Raw genomic sequence first — 19,552 nt, 5'->3', positions numbered from 1 at the left:
AGCATTGTAAGTCACAATAGTGAAATGCCTGCAAGATATACTGTGTAATAGTGGCACAAATGTTTTAAGAACAACCAACCATTATCTGATTGGATTTAAGACCCACTCTAAAAGATGGAACCCATGCCTGAGAATGCTAAAGTAGCCAAGTAGGTGAGAGACTAGATAGGTCATAGGCCAGGGAAAAAACTCACTATATTATTCTGTTAAAAGAACACAGCAATGAACAAAATGACTCCCTAGTAACATTCTGCTAAACTTACCTATAGATCAGTGTCTTGTTCAGCTATTACCAGAGAAGCTTGTTGCAGCAGACTGTTACTAATACAGACTCACAACCTGCAAACGTGCAGCGAAAGATTCTGGAGCACTCAGTCCTAAATGAGATGCCTTAATCAAACCCCTCTTTTCAAGGCTCAGGGATCTATGTAGAAGAGGCTATGTTAAGACTGTAAGAGCCAGAGGTGATGGCTCTCTCAGACACAACAGGACTGATGAACTCACAGAGAGTAGGATAACATGTCCAAGTGCCTCACAGGTTCAAGCCTGACAAGATCCAAGCACTAAGGGGGAGTACGAACACAAGGTCTCACCCCTAACCAAGAAGCAATCTAAATCTAAAATTGTTATCTACTGGCAAAACTCAGTTTTATCCAATGGCCTCTCACTGGTTGTATTACCTATACTCCAGAATAGGTCCCCACACCTGGGAATAGTTGAACAACAAAAAAATACGAACTCAAAATGGTATATTTTGTCTTACTTATATTGAAATTGTATATTTTGGTTTCAGTTTGTATGTATTTTGGTTCTAAAAAATTTTTTGAGAGAGATAGAGAGAGAGAGAGAGAGCACAAATTTGGCAGATGGGGGAAGAATCTAGGAGGAATTGAGAGGGAGGAAACATGATCAAAATATTTTCTATGAAAAAATTATTTCAACTAAAAAAAGAAACCATCAAACTGTACTCTCAAGATTTGTAAATCTTAGTAAGTTTTCATTCAAAAGATAGGAAACCCATTTTAATAATGACCTCTAATGAATACTATATATCTACCGGATGGGATCTAGAATCCCTTGGGAGACTAGACTCTGTGACTGTCTGTGCATGATAATGATTATCATGATTAGGTTAACTGAAGCTGGAAGATTCATCTGGGTTAGGATGTTAGCTTGCATACAAAGGAGAAGGTGAGTTACGCACAAGCATTCATCTCCCTCTGCTTCCCGAATAATGTGCCTCAAGCTCCTGCTGCTTCCATGAACCAGACCTTAGAACTGTACATCAAAATAAACCCTTCCTTTCTTAAGTTACCTTTTTGTCAGGCTATTTTATTACACCAATAGGAATAGCACAAATATATCTCCTTATTAGCTATTCCGATGTCTCCAATTTGTGTATTAAATGCACGAACACAAGGAAAGTCTTTTATCAACCAATATTCTAGTGTTGTATCAGAATTCTGTTTCACACCTGATTTTAAAGGAATGATAGAAATATGTTGACTTGATTTTCTATAACTTTCTCTTTAGTTTAAAACAGGGTCTCCCTACATGACTGACCTTTTTCTTTCTTTTTTTCTTTTTTTGGTTTTTTGGAGACAGGGTTTCTCTGTGTAGCCCTGGCTGTCCTGGAACTCACTCTGTAGACGAGGCTGGCCTCGAACTCAGAAATCCGCCTGCCTCTGCCTCCCAGAGTGCTGGGATTACAGGCATGCGTCACCACCGCCCAGCTGGCTAGACTGACCTTAAACTCTAAAGTTTTCTGTCAGTCTCAGCCTTATGCATGCTGGGATTTTAGACATGGGTCCCAAAATCCCAGTTTCAGGTAAACATTAAGTACCCATTTTTTTAAAAATTTGTTTTTGTCTCTTGTTAAATTTATTAAAAGGTAACTTTAAAAGGTAATAAATACAAAAAAAAAATCTAAGATAAATGAGTTCTCTATTGAAATACCCACCTTTTAATAGTTTACTAAGTCTTCCTTTTCTTCCTAATATTTTTAGATATACATTAATGCCTAGATTAGAACCTGTTTGGTCACAATACATTCTTTATCCTTACTAGCAGTATTGTTCTTTTAACTTTTAAAGAACTTAAATATGTAACAGGGAAGAACTTTAAGGAAGGCAAATACAATTTAATTTTTAACTTGGTATCATTATAGCACTGAAAAACATTTTCTTGCTGGGAATTGGTGGCTTACACTTCTAATTCCAGCATTGAGAGACTGAGGTAGTTAGATCTCTGAGTTTTAGGCCATCCTGATCTGTAAAGTGAATTCTAAAACAGTTAAAGCTACTTAGTGATAAGATGTATATATTTATTACATTTTTTGGGTGTGTGTGAAAAGTGCTGATATCAAACTCAGGGCTTCACAAATGCTTCCTAGGTGACTGCTTCAGCATCTAGTTATAAGCCTAGTGCCTATTTTTAATATATTTCAAGTCAATAATTTTATTTTATATTTTATAATAGGGAAAATATTCCTGTGATGTCTTTAAAAGTAATAATTATAATTTCATAGAAGACAAATACAAGGGCTGAAGAGATGGCTCCATGGTTAAGAGCATTTTTTTGCTTCTGCAGGTTTGATTTCCACATGTGCCACCATTTCCAACTGAATGTAACTCCAACTCTGGGCAATCTAAATCCTCTGACCTCTGTGGGGCACCAGGTACAACAGGTGATGTCCAGACATACATGTAGGCTAAACAGTCAAGTATATAAAAGAAATTAAAATATTTCAACTCATTACAATTCATTCCATCTTGTCATAGAATACATACTATTAAATTAATATTAATTTTGACTGGACTAAACTGCAACAGATTTTGTAAGTAAATGTATTGTAGATTCAAGATAAGTATAATTCTTTGGATTTTGCTTGTAATTTTTTTTCTTTTGACTTTTTGAGGCAGAGATTTTTTTGTGTAGCCTTGGCCGCTCAAGAACTCACTGTGTACATGACCAGGCTGGCCTTGAACTCAGACAGTCCACCTGCCTTATCTCCCCACTGCTAGGATTAGCCACCACTGCCCAGCTTAGCCACAGATTTTTTTTAATCGAATATATTCTTCAATTACATTTCGAATGTTATTCCCTATACCAGTTCACCCCCTGCAGAAAACCCCCAACTCATCCCCCCCCACCAGGCTCCATGAGGATGCCTTTCTACCCAATCCACCTCCCACCTACCCCCTACTCGATTTCCCCATGCTGGGACATCAAGCCTTCATAGGACCAAGGACCTCCCCTGTCACCAATGCCTGACAAGTCATTCCTCCACCACAAATGCAGCTGCACCCATGTGTACCCCATGGTTGATGGCTCAGTCCCTGGGAGCCCTGAGGGGGGTCTGGTTGGCCTACATCATTGTTCTTCCCATGAGGCTGCAAACCCCTTTAGCTCCTCCTGTCCTCCCTTCAGCTCCTCCTGTCCTCCCTCCAACTTCACCATTGGGGACTCCATGCTCAGACCAATGGTTGGCTGCTAGCATCGGCCTCTGTTTCTACAAGGCTCTGGCAGGGCCCCTCAGGAGACAGCTCCTTCCAGAAAGCACTTCTTTAGCCACAGATTTTTAAACACAGTCTTTAAGAACTTTCTGCAGGAGTTCTTTGTTGACTAACATGGCTGTAGGATAGTGCACCACAGAAACATGGTCAGGGCCATTAATCAGACACAGTTCTTTTCTAGAACAAACAAATATCGTTCACTTCCCAAATGTTCTAATACAAGAGGGACATTTTGGAAAAGTTAACCTCTTTTTTAAAATTTTTATTTATTTTTTTATTTTCTATATTCTTTGTTTACATCCTGAATGCTTTACCTTTTCCCAGTTCCACCCTCCCTATCTGTCTCATAAGCCCTCTTCTGCCTGCACATTTCCCAATCAGCCCCCTCCCATTTCCCTGTCTTGGTACTCTCCTACAATGCCGGATCAACTCTTCTCAGAGCCAGGGTCCTCTCTTTACCTCTTCTTGGGTATCATTTGAAATGGTAACTGTATCGAGAATTCAGAGCTTCTGGGCTAATTAATAACAACTTATCAGTGACTGCATTCCATGTGTATTCTTTTGTGATTGGGTTACCTCACTTAGGATATTTTGCAGTTCCAACCATTTGCCTAAGAATTTCATGAATTCACTGTTTTTAATTGCTGAGTAGTATTCCATTGTGTAAATATACCACATTTTCTGAATCCATTCCTCCATTGAGGGACATCTGGGTTCTTTCCAGCTTCTGACAATTATAAATAAGGCTGCTATGAACATAGTGGAGCATGTGTCCTTATTGCATGCCGGGGAGTCCTCTGGGTATATGCTCAGGAGAGGTATAGTAGGGTCCTCTGGAAGTGTCATGTCCAGTTTTCTGAGGAACTGCCAGACTGATTTCCAAAGTGGTTGTACCATCTTGCAATCCTACCAGTAGTGGAGGAGTGTTCCTCTTTCTCCACATCCCCGCCAACACCTGCTGTCTCCTGAGTTTTTAACCTTAGCCATTCTGACTGGTGTGAGGTGGAATCTCAGGGTTGTTTTGATGTGCATTTCCCTAATGATTAATGATGTTGAACATTTCTTAAGGAGCTTCTCAGTCATTTGAAGTTCTTCAGGTGAAAATTCTTTGTTTAGCTCTGTACCCCATTTTTTAATAGGGTTATTTGGTTCTCTGGGGTCTAACTTCTTGAGTTCTTGGTGGGTGAAGATCCTTTCCCAATCTGTCTGTTGCCGTTTTGTCCTTTTGACAGTGTCCTTTGCCTTACAGAAACTTTGTAATTTTATGAGGTCCCATTTGTCAATTCTTGATCTCAGAGCATAAGTTATTGGTGTTCTGTTCAGGAACTTTTCCACTGTGCCCATGTGCTCAAGGCTCTTCTCCAGTTTCTTTTCTATTAGTTTCAGTGTGTCAGGTTTTATGTGGAGGTCCTTGATCCACTTGGAGTTGAGCTTAGTACAAAGAATGGATCAATTTGCATTCTTCTGCATGCTGACCTCCAAATGAACCAGCACCATTTGGGCTATCTTTTTTCCACTGGATGTTTTCAGCTCTTTTGTCAATGATCAAGAGATCATAGGTGTGTGGGTTCATTTCTGGGTCTTCAATCCTATTCCATTGATCTACTTGCCTGTCATTGTACCAATACCATGCAGTTTCTTGTCACTATTGCTCTGTAGTAATGTTTGAGGTCTGGGATACTGATTGCCCCAGAAGTTCTTTTACTGTTCAGAATAGTTTTAGCTATCCTGGGTTTTTTGTTATTACAGATGAATTTGAGAATTGCTCTTTCTAGCTCTATGAAGAACTGAGTTGGGATTTTAATGGGGATTGCGTTGAATCTGTAGATTGCTTTTGGCAAGATGGCCATTTTATCTATATTAATCCTGCCAATCCACGAGCATGGCAGATTTTTTCCATTTTCTGAGGTCTTCTTCAATTTCCTTCTTCAGAGATCTGAAGTTCTTGTCATATAAGTCTTTCACTTGTTTGGTTAGAGTCACTCCAAGATACTTTATGCTGTTTGTGGCTATTGTGAAGGGGGTCATTTCCCTAATTTCTTTTTCAATCTGTTCATCCTTTGAGTAAAGAAAGGCTACTGATTTGCTTGAGTTGATTTTGTAACCAGCCACTTTACTGAAGTTGTTTATCAGCTGTAGGAGTTCTCTGGTAGAGTTTTTTTGGTCACTTAAGTATACTATCATATCATCTGAAAATATTGATAGTTTGACTTCTTCTTTTCCAGTTTGTATCCCTTTGACCTCCTTATGTTGTCTAATTGCTCTAGCTAGGACTTCAAGAACTATATTGAAAAGATATATATAGAGGGGGGCAGCCTTGTCTAGTCCTTGATTTTAGTGGGATTGCTTCAAGTTTCTCTCCATTTAGTTTGATGTTGGCTACTGGTTTGCTGTATATTGCTTTTACTATGTTTAGATATGGGCCTTGAATTCCTGTTCTTTCAAAGATTTTTAGCATGAAAGGATGCTGAATTTTGTCAAATGCTTTTTCAGCGTCTAATGAAATGATCATGTAGTTTGTTTTTTTTTTCTTTGAGTTTGTTTATGTAGTGGATAGCATTGATGGATTTCCATATATTGAACCATCCGTGCATCCCTGGGATGAAGCCTACTTGATCATGGTGGATGATTGTTTTGATGTGTTCTTGGATTCGGTGGGCAAGAATTTTATTGAGTATTTTTGCATTGAGATTCATAAGGGAAACTGGCCTGAAATTCTCATTCTTAGTTGGATCTTTGTGTGGTTTTGGTATCAGCATAATTGTGGCTTCTTGGAACAAGTTGGGTAGTATTCCTTCTGTTTCTATTTTGTGGAATAGTTTGAAGAGTATTGGAGTATTGGTGTTAAGTCTTCTTTGAAGGTCTGATAGAATTCTGCACTAAAGCCATCTGGTCCTGTTCTTTTTTTGTTGGTTGAAAGGCTATCTATGACCCCCTTCTATTTCTTCAGGGGTTATGGGACTGTTTAGATAATCTACTTGATCCTGATTTAATTTTGGTATTTGGTATCTGTCTAGGAAATCGTTCATTTCCTCCAGATTCTCCAGTTGTGTTGAGTACAGGCTTTTGTAGTAGGATCTGATAATTTTTTTGAATTTCCTGAGTTTCTGTTGTTACTGTTAATTTGGATACTGTCTCTGTGCCCTTTGGTTAGTCTGGCTAAGGGTTTATCTATCTTGTTGATTTTTTTTCAAGGAACCAGCTCTTGGTTTTGTTGATTCTTTGTATGGTTATCTTTGTTTCTACTTGATTGATTTCAGCCCTGAGTTTGATTGATTTCCTGTCTTATTCTTCTCCTGGGCGAATTAGCTTCTTTTTGTTCCAGGGCTTTCAGTTGTGCCGTTAAGCTTCTAGTGTATGCTCTCTCCATTTTTTTTTTTTTTTTTGAGGCACTCAAGGCCATGAGTTTTCCTCTTAGCACTGCTTTCATTGTGTCCCAGAGATTTGGGTATATTGTGCCTTCATTTTCATTAAATTCTAAAACCTCTTTGATTTCTTTCTTTATTTCTTCCTTGACTAAGGTATCATTGAGTACTGTTCAGTTTCCATTTGTATGTGGGCTTTCTGTTGTTTTTGTTGCTATTGAAGACCACTTTTACTCCATAGTGATCTGACATGAGGCATGGGATTATTTCAATCTTCTTCTATTTGTTGAGATCTGTCTTGTGACCAATTATTTGATCGATTTTGGAGAAGGTACCATGAGGTGCTGAGAAAAAGGTATATTCTTTTGCTTTGGGAAGAAATGGTTTCTCTCTCTATATATATATGTTAAATCCAATTGGTCCAAAGTTTCAATTAGTTTCATTGTGTCCCTGTTTAGTTTCTGTTTTCCTGATCGGTCCATTGAGGAGAGTGGGGTGTTGAAGTCACCCACAATTATTGTGTTAGGTGCAGTGCAATGTGTGATTTGAGCTTTAGTAAAGTTTCTTTTATGAATGAGGGTGCCCTTGCATTTGGAGCATAGATGTTCAGGATTGAGAGTTCTTCTTGGTGGATTTTTCCTTTGACCAGCAAGAAGTATCCTTCTGTGTCTCTTTTGATGACTTTAGGTTGAAAGTCAATTTTATCTGATATTAGAATGGCAACTCCGGCTTGTTTCCTGAGACCATTTGCTTATAGAAGTGTCTTCCAGCCTTTTACTCTAAGGTAGTTTTTGTCTTTGACACTGAGGTGTGTTTCCTGTATGCTGCAAAAAGTAGGGTCCTGTTTACATATCCAGTCTGTTAGTCTATGTCTTTTTATTGGGGAATTGAGTCCATTGATGTTAAAGAGATATTAAGGAATAGTGATTATTGCTTGGTATCATTTTTTGATGTTAATTTTATATTTGAGTAGTTATCTTCTTTTGGGTTTGATGAAAGAAAGTTATTATTTTGCTTTTTCCAGGGCATAGTTTCCCTCCTTGTATTGGTGTTTTCCCTCTATTATCCTTTGTAGGGCTGGGTTTGTGGAAAAATAGTGTGTTAATTTGGTTTTGTCATGGACTATCCTGGTTTCTCCATCTATAGTGATTGAGAGTTTTGCTGGGTATAGTAGTCTTGGTTGGCATTTGTGTTCTCTTAAGAGTCTGCATGAGGTCTACCCAGGATCTTCTAGTCTTCTTTCATGGTCTCTGGTGAGAACTCTGGTGTGATTCTGATATGTCTTCCTTTATATGTTACTTGGCCTTTATCTCTTACTGCCTTTAGTATTCTTTCTTTGTTTAGTACAACTGGGGTTTTGATTATTATGTGACGGGAGGTATTTCTGTTCTGGTCCAGTCTGTTTGGAGATCTGTAGGCTTCTTGTATCTCTCTCTTTAGGTTAGGGAAGCTTTCTTCCATAATTTTGTTGGAAGATTTTTGTTGGCCCTTTAAGTTGTAAATCTTCACTCTCATCTATGCCTATAATCCTTAGGCTTTGTCCTCTCATTGTGTCCTAGATTTCCTGGATGTTTTGGGTTACAAGCTTTTTGCATTTTGCATTTTCTTTGACTGTTGAGTCCATGGTTTCTATGGTATCTTTGGCATTTGAGATTCTTTCTTCTATCTCTTGTATTCTGTTGTTGATATTTGCATCTATGGCCCCTGATTTCTTCCCAAGGTTTTCTATCTCCAAAGTTGTCTTCCTTTGTGATTTCTTAGTTGTTTCTACTTCTGTTTTTAGATCCTGGATGGTTTTGCTCAGCTCTGTTACTTGCTTGTTTGTGTTTTCCTGTAATTCTTTAAGAGATTTTTGTGTTCCCTCTTTCATGACTTCTGTCTGTTGACCAAAAATCTCCTGTATTTCTTTAAGTGATTTTTGCATTTCCTCCATATTGGCTTCTATCTTTTGATCATTTTTCTCCTTAATTTCTTTACGAGATTTATTTATGTCCTTCATGAGTTCCTTCAACAGCATCATGACCAGTGATTTTAAATCCAAATCTTGTTTTTCTGATGTGTTGGGGTATCCAGGACTTGCTGTTGTAGGAGAATTGGGTTCAGATGCTGCCATATTGCCTTGGTTTCTGTTAGTAACATTCCTAAGTTTGCCTTTAGCTATCTAGTTTTCACTGGTTTTAGTTGGTCTTGTTGTTACTAGCTGATGCTTCAAGCTCCTGTGAGCCTGTAAAACTATTTCTGTGACACTATATGACTGGGTTTCACCTGGCACAGACTGCCTTCCTCTTGTGTGTTGTTGGAGCCCTGTTGTGTCTTGCCCCAAGCAATGTTATAGTTGGGTTTTCTCAGTGAACCTGGTGCTCACATAATGCTGTCATTGAGCGAAGATGGTGGCTGGGATTCCCTCCAAATGCTGATCACCCTGTAGGGCACAGACCCCAAGACAGGCTAGCACAAAGACAAACCGCCTATCTGGCCAGGTTCTGGGTGCAGGCAGACCCCTGGTGGTTTGCGCCCCCAGAGATCTTAAACTTGGGATATCTCAGTACCCAGTGTTGCCTTTCTGCCCTGGCAGCCAGGGAAGATCTTGGCGGGGAGTCACTCTATGCTGATCCCCAAGCAGGACACAAGCCCCACTATAGGCTGGCACACAGACAATCGCCTATCTGCCCAGGACCTGGGCGCAGGCAGAGTCCTGGCAACCGCCAGAGATCTTAAACTCGGGATGTCTCAGTAACTGGTGCTGCTTTTCTGCTTCAGCAGGCAGCAAAGATTTGAGCATCAGAACTCTTTAGCCATGCAAGCAGATTCTATGTTCTAACCTCTTTTTCTTGAAAAAAGAACACAACCAGATGGACATACGGCATACACTTGCTGTTCTAGCTACTTGGGAGGCTAAAGAAGGGGAATCAGTTCTTCAAAACTTGAATACTTACTATGTACCAAGTCATCAAGAATATTGATATCAAATACACCAAAAACCAAACCTACTGAACAGCAGTAAAAGCAAACGTGGATACACAAAATCTATGCAAAGTACCCAGTGTTATGGTGCTTGCCGTAATCATAACATTGTAGCTGCAGCAGTAGTAGTGTGGTTTTGGGCTCAAGGGCAATCTAATCTGTACTAATAGGGAGACTATCTTAAAAACAAGTGACAAAATCAAACTTTTACCTTGTCAATGAAAGTATGACCGTGCATAAATGTATCCATACTGTGCTTGTAAAATATGCACAAAATGGTAATAATTGACTCTCTGGAGCAGAATGTTAATTTTCAATTATATATTCCTCTCTATAGTATTTGAGCATTTTGTTTGTATTTTTGCTATTATCTTCCTATTTTACATTTAATCTCTATTGTACTTTAAAATTTTGAAACCATAAAATATTGAACATTCAATTAAAACGTATATGTGTGGGATTTAAGAAACTGGCATTAAACCACAGTTCTTTGGGTAAAATATTCATTTACTCAGTATTGTCTTAAAACCTTGTCATGATATATAACTATATGTGAATTCAATATAAGTCAATGAAAACATGTAATATATAAATTCAATAGGTTAAAACTTTTCCCTTAAAAGTAATTAATTATATTGAAGCTCAAGTTCATACATATTAGGTACTTAAGGATAGATCTTAGCAATTCATGTCTGAGAAAGTGAACCTAAAAAGTGCCTCTAACGAACACTATGAAACAGTAATACCCAGTTTTCTACTTTTGCAGTAATGCAAATCTGCTCCCAGTACTAATGGGTATTTTCTTATCAAAGAGCAACAGAGTAAAACCAAATGGTTTGTTTGCCTCCTCTTGCTAATCAAGGTCAGTGTTGAAATTGTTTGAAATGGTTACTAATATTAGGAACTTTGGTAGCAAAGGATCATAAACACTTGACAAACATATTTAACCTAGTGTTTAAAAAAGCTGATGTTTGCACATACTAAGACCTAGACATTGCTCATGAACTAAAAAAGGCGACAAAATTAGTAGGAGTCTTCTACTGCCAACTATACAAGTATAAAATTAACATAAAAAATGATAGGAAGCATACATCAAATGAGGTACAAGAAGAAAGGAGGAGTGGCCCCTTGTTCTAGAAAGACTCAAGTGAAGAAGTATAGGGCAAAACCAGAATGGGGAAGTGGGAAGGGGTGGGTGGGAGGACAGGGGGAGAAAAGGGGGCTTATGGGACTTTCGGGGAGTGGGGGGCTAGAAAAGGGGAAATCATTTGAAATGTAAATAAAAAATATATCGAATAAAAAAAATGATAGGAAGCAATAATCACTACTCCTTAATATCTCTTAACATCAAAGGACTCAATTCCCCAATAAAAAGATATAGACTAACAGAATGGATATGTAAACAGGACCCAGAATTTTGCTGAATACAGGAAATGCACCTCAGTGTCAAAGACAAACACCACTTCAGAGTAAAAGGCTGGAAAACAATTTTCCAAGCAAATGGTCCCAGAAACAATCTGGAGCATCCGTTCGGATAAAATTGACTTCCAACCAAAAGTCATCAAAAAAGACACAGAAGGACGCTTCACACACATCAAAGGAAAAAATCTACCAAGAACTCTCAACTCTGACCATCTATGCTCCAAATGCAAGGGCACCCACATTCGTAAAAGAAACTTTACTAAAGCTCAAAGCACACATTGCACCTCACACAATAATTGTGGGTGACTTCAATACCCCACTCTCATCAATGGATAGATCAGGGAAACAGAAACTAAACAAGACACAGTGAAACTAACAGAAGGTATGGACCAAATGGATTTAACAGTTATCTATAGAACATTTCATCCTAAATCAAAAGAATATACCTACTTCTCAGCACCTCATGGTACCTTATCCAAAATTGATAACTGCTCACAAAACAGACCTCAACAGATATAAGAAGAATGAAATAATTCCATGCCTCCTATCAGATCATTATGGAATAAGGGTGGTCTTCAATAGCAATAAAAATAAAAGAAAGCCCACATACACATGAAAGCTGAACAATGCTCTACTCAATGATACCTTGGTCAAGGAAGAAATAAGGAAAGAAATCAAAGACTTTTTAGAATTTAATGAAAATGAAGGCAAGACATACACAAATTTATGGGACACAAAGAAAGCAGTGCTAAGAGGAAAACTCATAGCTGTGAGTGCCTCCAAAAAGAAGCTGGAGAGAGCATACACTAGCAGCACACCTGAAAGCTCTAGAACAGAAAGAAGCTAATATACCGAAGAGGAGTAGAAGGCAGGAAATCATCAAACTCAGGGCTGAAATCAACCAAGTAGAAACAAAAAGAACTATACAAAGAATCAACAAAACCAGGAGCTGGTTCTCTGAGAAAACCAACAAGATAGATGAACCTTTAGCCAGACTAACCAGAGGGCACAGAGACAGTATTCAAATTAACAAAATCTGAAATGAAAAGGGAGATATAACAACAGAAACTGAGGAAAATAAAAAAAAAAAAAATCACCAGATCCTACTACAGAAGTCTATACTCAACACAACTGGACAATCTGGATGAAATGGACAATTTCCTAGACAGATACCAAATACCAAAGTTAAATCAGGATCACATAGATCATTTAAACAGTCCTATAACCCCTAAAGAAATAGAAGGGGTCATAGAAAGCCTTCAGTCCAAAAAAAGAAGGCTATATACAAAGAACTCAAGAAATTAGACTCCAGAGAACCAAATAAACCTGTTAAAAATGGTGTACAGAGCTAAAGGAATTTTGGCCTGCGGAATACTGAATAGCTGAGAAGCACTAAAGAAAGGTTCAACATCTTTAGTCATCAGGGAAATGCAAATCAAAACAACCCTGAGATTTCACCTCATACCAGTCAGAATGGCTAAGATTAAAAACTCAGGAGACAGCAGGTGCTAGTGAGGATGTGGAGAAAGAGGAACACTCCTCCACTGTTGGTGGGATTGAAAGCTGGTACAACCACTCTGGAAATCAGTTTGGCAGTTCCTCAGAAAATTGGGCATAATATTACAGGAGGGAAAGACCATTCAGAGACTGCCCCACCTAGGAATCCATCCCAAATACAGTTACAAAACCCAGACACTATTGTGAATACCCAGAAGTGCTTGCTGACTGGAGCCCGATATAGCTTTTCACCTGGGAGGTTCTGCCAGTGCATGACAAATACAGAGGGGGACATTTAGCCAGCCATTAAATGGAGCACAAGGTCCCCAATGGAGGAGCTAGAGAAAGGACCCAAGGAGCTGATGGGGTTTGCAGCAACATAGGAGGAACAACAATATGAGTTACCTAGTACCCCAAGAGCTCCCAAGGACAAAACCATCAACCAAAGAGTTCACATGGAGTTACCCATGGTTCCAGCTGCATAGGCAGCAGAGGATGGCCTTGTTGGACATCAAAGGGAGGAGAGGCCCCTGGTACTGGGAAGGCTGGATGCAGCAGAGTAGGGGAATACCAGGACAGGGAAGCGGGAGTGGGTTGACTGGGGAACAGGGGGAGAGGAGATGTGTTATGGGATTTTCAGGGGTATGAGGGAGTGGGGAATCAGGAAAGGGAAAAACATTTGAATTGCAAATAAAGAATATATCTAATAAAAAAATTAAAAAAAAGACTTGCTCTTTGCTTTAAACTCAACAAGCAATGAGAGTAAAGCCACATATGTAGATAACAAATCAATCACTTTATGATAAATCTGTGCACAAGCTAATAGTAGATTTTCTATCTTTTAATTTGCAGTCTATGTCACATGATTCTACAAGCTAAATTTCAAGGTCAAAATATTTAAACTTCGAAACTTAGAGGCTGAAGCAATAAACAAATCACTTATGTAAGTTAAAATTTTGATAATGCTAAGTGATTTTTACTTATACCAGGCTGATAGGGAATAAGGATGATTATAATCTATGAACTATTTACTAGCATTCTTTCTGACTAGTTATTACACAGCAGATACTTTATAGACAACTTAGTTAATTTTTATAATAACTCCCTGCAGAAGAGTTACTACCATCAGCATTTTATAGCAAAGAAACACACCTGCAACTCAAGAGTGAGATTTCACATGTTGGGACTTCCTTTCAGAAGAACAAGAATATGTGAATGTGTCAGAAAAAGTTAACAAGAACCAGTATAGGAATATAGTAGGCACTGGGCAAATGTGACTAAGATTAATTACTTACAAAAGCATGTCTGTGAGGAAGAAAGAAGCACACTTACAAGAAAGACTTTACTGCTACATAAATATATATATAATGAGGTAAAGTCAAATTTTATCATATAGTAGACAAAACCGGGGGCAAATTTTCAAAAGGGTCATATTTTTTTCCTATAATGCAAACTTTTGATAATTATAAAGAGGGTTGCAAAGAATTGTTTTGGACAGAAGGAAGTTACTTTGAATAGTTAACTGGCCAGCCAGCCACTTCAGCTTTGTAATTATGGCTATTCAGGAGGCTGGGCCAAGAATTTAAGGTATGCCTCTTTCCCAGAAAGAGTTCAATGGCTACCTGGTAACCCAGAAAGATCCTGTCTGTAAGTGGGGGAAAGGAGGGAGGAAGACAGCAAGGAAAGGAAGGCTGGAGACTACCTGGCTGTGTGGCAGAAGGCTTGTAGCATGTATGGGGTCCTAGGTTAACTATTGAACACTGAGGGTAGAGGAGAGGGAGAAGAAATAATCCGAGTCGAAAAGACAAATACCATTTTTTTTCAACCATGACCTTTAGATTTAAATTTATATATGAACATATGGGCTATAAGTGTGTAAAAATGAAAAACAAAAGTAAAATGGGGACCATGGTAGGCAGGAGAAATTGTAAAGCGCAGTGGGGGAGAGGAGTAATGGAACACATGTGATATAAAAGCAGAAGGGAGGGAAGGGACCAGACCAACAGGAGGGCAGCAGGGAGAACTGGTGGGCAGCAGTGAGGAAAAGGGAAAGAATACAAATCAAGTCTAGCAGCAGAGATGTATGAAATTCCCCAATAAAGCCTATTACTCTGTATGCTAAGAAAGTAAGGACAGTGAGCTGACTCCAGTGGGTAAAAGCATTACAACCGGAGTTCAGTCCCTGGAACTCACATAGAAGTGGAAAGAGAAAATTAAAATCTGCATAGTGTCCTTTGGCTTCTGCTTGTGGGTACATATAAATATACATGAAATAAATGATTTAAAAATTAATGTTTCCTAATTATCCTGCATTGGTCTGCCTTCCTCCATCTATTTTTGAAAGTTCCACATGCGCCTTTTTATTTGTGGCACATTCCCTTAACAACAATGATGTTTATATGCCTTGCCTCTCTATTACATGCTAATTCCTTTTTTTCTTTTTTTCCTTGTTTTTCGAGACAGGGTTTCTCTATGTAGCCCTGGCTGTCCTGGAACTCACATTGTAGACCAAACTCTGAAATCCACATGCTTCTGCCTCCCAAGTGTTGGGATTAAAACTGTGGGCCACCACTGCCCGGTTCCATGCTAATTCATTTCATACTACTTATTTGTCTGTTTGTTTTTCAAGACAAGGTTTCTCTGTGTAGTCCTGGCTGTTCTGGACCTTGCTCTTTAGACTAGGTTGGCTCCAAACTCAGAGATTTGCCTGCTTCTGTGTCCTGAGATTAAATTCGTGCACCATGACATTTCATTTCATTTCATACTTTTTGATCTTATGTATTTCTGAAAATATCTTATATCTTGTGCATAGGATTACTTTATATTTGTATACCAGTACAAAGAAATTTATGTCTGTGTTAAGAACAGTAATAATAATAAAGTGAGGGAAAATAAAGTAAGAGGAAAGATAAGAGGACAAGATCAAGCCACAGAATAAGGGTAAAACTGGTGGATCAGATGCAAGCTTGAAGTATGAGCTAAGGGAGCACATACTTCACAAATACAGAACTGAGAGATGGCAGAAATTACATAAAAAGTCTGATGACATTACTTTGAGCAATCTTATACCTCTACAACAGGACTAGCAGGTTTTAAAAACAAACTGACTTGTAATTTTTGAAATGGGTGAGACAATTTGGAAGGCTACACCCATGCTTACAACTTTGTTTTATTCTCCCTGAGGTTGAACCATGCCTGCTCTGTCACCAGAAATACCACATGCAATCATGCAGCTAAGTTTTTTGATTAACAACTAATTTGGCCTTCTTAGATGATTTGACTGAGAATAGTTGATAAATGTCCATGGATCTGGCTGGTAGTTAATGTAGAAACTCACAAATGATCACGGAATGTCAGTGGAGTGCAAATGAGAAAACTTTACCATACACGCCCCCTACCCCCACCCCACCAAAGCCTTTCAACAAACTGTGGCAAAAGAGGGGCTCTGAAGACCCTAAGAGCCAGAGGTTAGGGAGGACCAGAGCAAAACAGTGTCTTCTGGACATGACCGGAATGTGGTACCCATGAACTCAAAGCAGCTGGGTTGCCTTGAACAAAACCAGCACAAGATCAAGCCAATGAGCATTCCAACAATGAGCAGGGAGGGACTCACAAGTCCACACAGTTACCTGGGGAGCCAGAGACAGCTGGTGGCTTCTCATAAGAATCAGTTAAGGGCATGACTTATGGTAGAGTAACTATGCTCCAGTGAATGGGTTCATATCCTTGAGTATATGGGCAACATAAAGAACTTGGTGGGTTATTTGAAAAAGAAGAGAGGGAGATATGGAGACAAGGAGTTAGGGGAAGAAACGGAAGATGGATAGGATCAAAATATATTGCATTAAGTTTTGGAAGATTTTTTAAAAATCTGTTAAAAACATTCTTGGTTCCCTGTGGAGGCTTAGGCGATGATCTTGGATTGCTTACAATCACATGCCCTGGGACTGCCTTCCTAACTTTGAGTTTAATGCCGTGCAGTGTGGCTACCTTGATGAAATGGGAGTGATGCTCCAATCAGATCATTCATATCCTCCCACCTCAATATGGTGTACTGTTTTGTCAATTCATCCTTTACATTATCAAATTTTTATCATCTTACTTGCCTTTTGTGCTAATTGGCCTATTTGAGTGAAGACATACTCTGAATTATTACTTTACTTGATCATATACTAAAAAAACCTAACTTTTGCTGAGTTGTGTATTGAAGCAGACATAATTCATAGCTGTGGTAAAAATCAATGCTATCTTAGAGATCTAAGTTCAAATATTAGATCTGCCACTTAAATGATAAAATATGTAAAGTCCTCATTTTCTAATTAGCAGTCCTCCTGTCAACAACCCCCTCGTTCCTAACAAAGGAGAGGCAGGAGCTCCAAGCTAATAAGTGAAATGACAATGTTAACTCACTACTGTCATCACATCAAGTGCAGAAGAATGAAAGGCTGGAACGTACATAAAGTACCATATATAAAATAGGTGAAAGTCTGAGTCTCAGTGGGATAGTTCGTCAAGTGACAATACTGAATAATTTAGACAATTATAAAAGAAGGAAATGTGCTTAGGATTACTCTGATAGAAAACCCACCCTTCCCAGTTTTATGACATCAAACTTTAGCAACTTCAAGCCTCTGGTATTATGCAAAAGTACAGTCATTAGAAATCAATTAGGTTTATTTGTTAGTAAATTCCAGTTGGGTTCACAGAACACACCAAAGTATTAGCTTTAGTATGGAAAAATTTGATGCCTGTTAAAGATGACACTGAGAATTCTTATTAAAGCTTATATATAAATAATGACTAGGCCAGTGATTACTCTGCTAAAAAATGATTGTAGCAAGAAAAGAAAAAAAAAAAAAAGAGCAAATCTCTCACTAATTCAGAGAAAAAAAAGCCCTAATGCTGCTGCTGCTATGTTGAAAATGAAAGCTGGCAGATATCCTTGATCTGTTCCATAGCTTTCCTATAAACTGAATACTATTGAAATTGGGGCAGTGGAACTGAATTATATTGATATTATTCAAACAGAAAACATTCTATGAAGTAGACAAATCCCATTTCCTTTTTATTAGCATATATTAATGATACAAAATAGTGGAAAAGCAAAGACAAAAGATCTTTAGTGGATTCAACCTTAGGGAGTACTGACATTTCCTGTTTTGTTCTTTTCCTTAAGTCAAAGAATTACCAAGAAACACTTATTTCCTCATCGTGTGACTCAACAGACTGGGGGAGAAGGAAAACTGCCTAGAGAAAAATGCTCAAGTCATAAGGAAGCTTTCTAGAGCGCCATAATAGTCAATAAACTGGAAACTCTGATGTGATAGGTCCCAACACGCACAGGAAGCGGGGAGCAGGGCAGCACCTGCCAAAGATCGGAGACCAAGGCAAAGAAGAGCTACAGCAGGGTCTTTTTGCTTCCATTTCGCAGGATTCACTCTCGCTGCCCAAAAAGACCCCAGACTCAGTGCCCGCCCACAAATACCCTTCCAGCGCGCCGTAACCCTACCCATCTGCAGGTGGCACAGGCTAGCCTACTTACTGAGCTGCCCTCCGCCCGACGTCGTACTCGGTTCCCGACCTCCAGCGCCTCCACCGACCGGTGCGCCGGGGATGCCCGGCGCCCCCAGGCCTGGTGGGGTCCCGCTCTGCCTCTCGAAGTTGCCAGGATTGGAGAAGTAATCGCGCAGCCGCGGTAGCTCGCGGCCGCTCTCCAACAGCTCGGTGTGCAGCTCCAGGGCAGTCAGCAAGTATTGATCGCGCAACAGCTGAGCAGCGATCGCATCGATTGACAATCGAGCAGGGGTCTCCCCGCTGCTCCCCGGAGCCGCCGGAGCGGCGGACGCCTCCACTGGGAGCCCCGGCCGCGCGCTGCTTCCCAGGGCCATGGGGTCCTGTGGCGACAGCGAGCCTGCAGAACCAGGATCTAGGCCGACTCCAGCTCCCAGCCGAAGGCCCGCCCGCCGGTCCTCGGTGGCCGCTACCTCGTCGTCGTCTTCATCCGAATCGCTGAGAAAAGGATTTACGCCGCTACCACTGCCACCACCTCCGGGCGCCATCGCCGCCATCTTATTCTGTCAGGAGTGTGGGTGCTTCCCTGCTGGGCCCGACAGGCCCTCAGTCTGAATCCCCGTTAGGTCCCGAGAGCCACTGACCACCTAGGCAGCCCAGGCCCACCGCGCCTCTCCTCACCCAGAGACTAGGCCGGACTGGGAGGCAGGAGTCCGGGATGCAGCAGCACCTCCCGTCTCGGCCGCCGCTGCACCAGTAGCCGACTCTGCAGGCGTCTTCCTGGTCTCTAGTCTCGCGATAACTGTCTTGGTCCCATCTTCGCCCCGCCCCGTCCCCGCCTCAGCCCCACCCACCTCAGGCCTTGGAGTCGGAAGACTGAAGGACCCGCTCGGGACTCAAACGTGAGACCACGCCCACAAGCACTCGAGGATTGGCTGGAATTACAGGGCCAGGCCAGACAGTTATCGCGAGAGTAGCGGAGGCCTGGGGCTTGTTGGGGGCGTTTCCTCGAAGAGTAGTGGCTGAGGGGTTCGGGCTGGCGTTGGTTTGGGAGGGTTGAAGGGCGCCCTCCCGAGTCCTTCGCGGCCCTGGGTCCTGCCTTCGTTTGGAGGAGGCCCCGTTCCCAAGACCGGGCCCGAGCCGGATAAGTCCCAGGTAAAGTCCCGGGACCCTTGCCATTGAGGCGTCCGCACGCCCTGCTCCCTTCGTGCTGCTGTTCGTGTCGCCGTTCGCTGTCTCCGCCCAGACAGCGAGTGCTCTGGGCTGCGGTCGGAGCCT

At 40.5% G+C, this 19,552-nt stretch overlaps 2 protein-coding genes across 8 annotated transcripts in view; one reads left to right on the top strand and one right to left on the bottom strand.

Moving 5' to 3' along the window:
- The window catches only part of Relch (RAB11 binding and LisH domain, coiled-coil and HEAT repeat containing), a 101,986-nt gene extending 82,927 nt beyond the window's left edge, over nt 1–19,059 (bottom strand). For all 6 annotated transcript variants that reach the window (XM_052201233.1, XM_052201232.1, XM_052201234.1 and 3 more), the window contains exon 1: nt 18,306–19,059. In XM_052201233.1, coding sequence (XP_052057193.1) covers nt 18,306–18,831 — 526 coding nt within the window. In that variant the 5' untranslated portion in view covers nt 18,832–19,059. The remainder of the gene's footprint in view (nt 1–18,305) is intronic.
- Nucleotides 19,060–19,256: 197 nt separating this feature from the next.
- Pign (phosphatidylinositol glycan anchor biosynthesis class N) overlaps nt 19,257–19,552 on the top strand; it is a 127,259-nt gene continuing 126,963 nt past the window's right edge. For both annotated transcript variants that reach the window (XR_007980427.1, XM_052200217.1), the window contains exon 1: nt 19,257–19,429. The gene's annotated coding sequence lies outside the window, so the exon portion shown is untranslated. The remainder of the gene's footprint in view (nt 19,430–19,552) is intronic.

This window comes from Apodemus sylvaticus, chromosome 12 (genome assembly GCF_947179515.1).
Source record: "Apodemus sylvaticus chromosome 12, mApoSyl1.1, whole genome shotgun sequence".
NCBI lineage: Eukaryota > Metazoa > Chordata > Mammalia > Rodentia > Muridae > Apodemus > Apodemus sylvaticus.
This window is presented reverse-complemented; position numbering and strand designations above follow the sequence as displayed.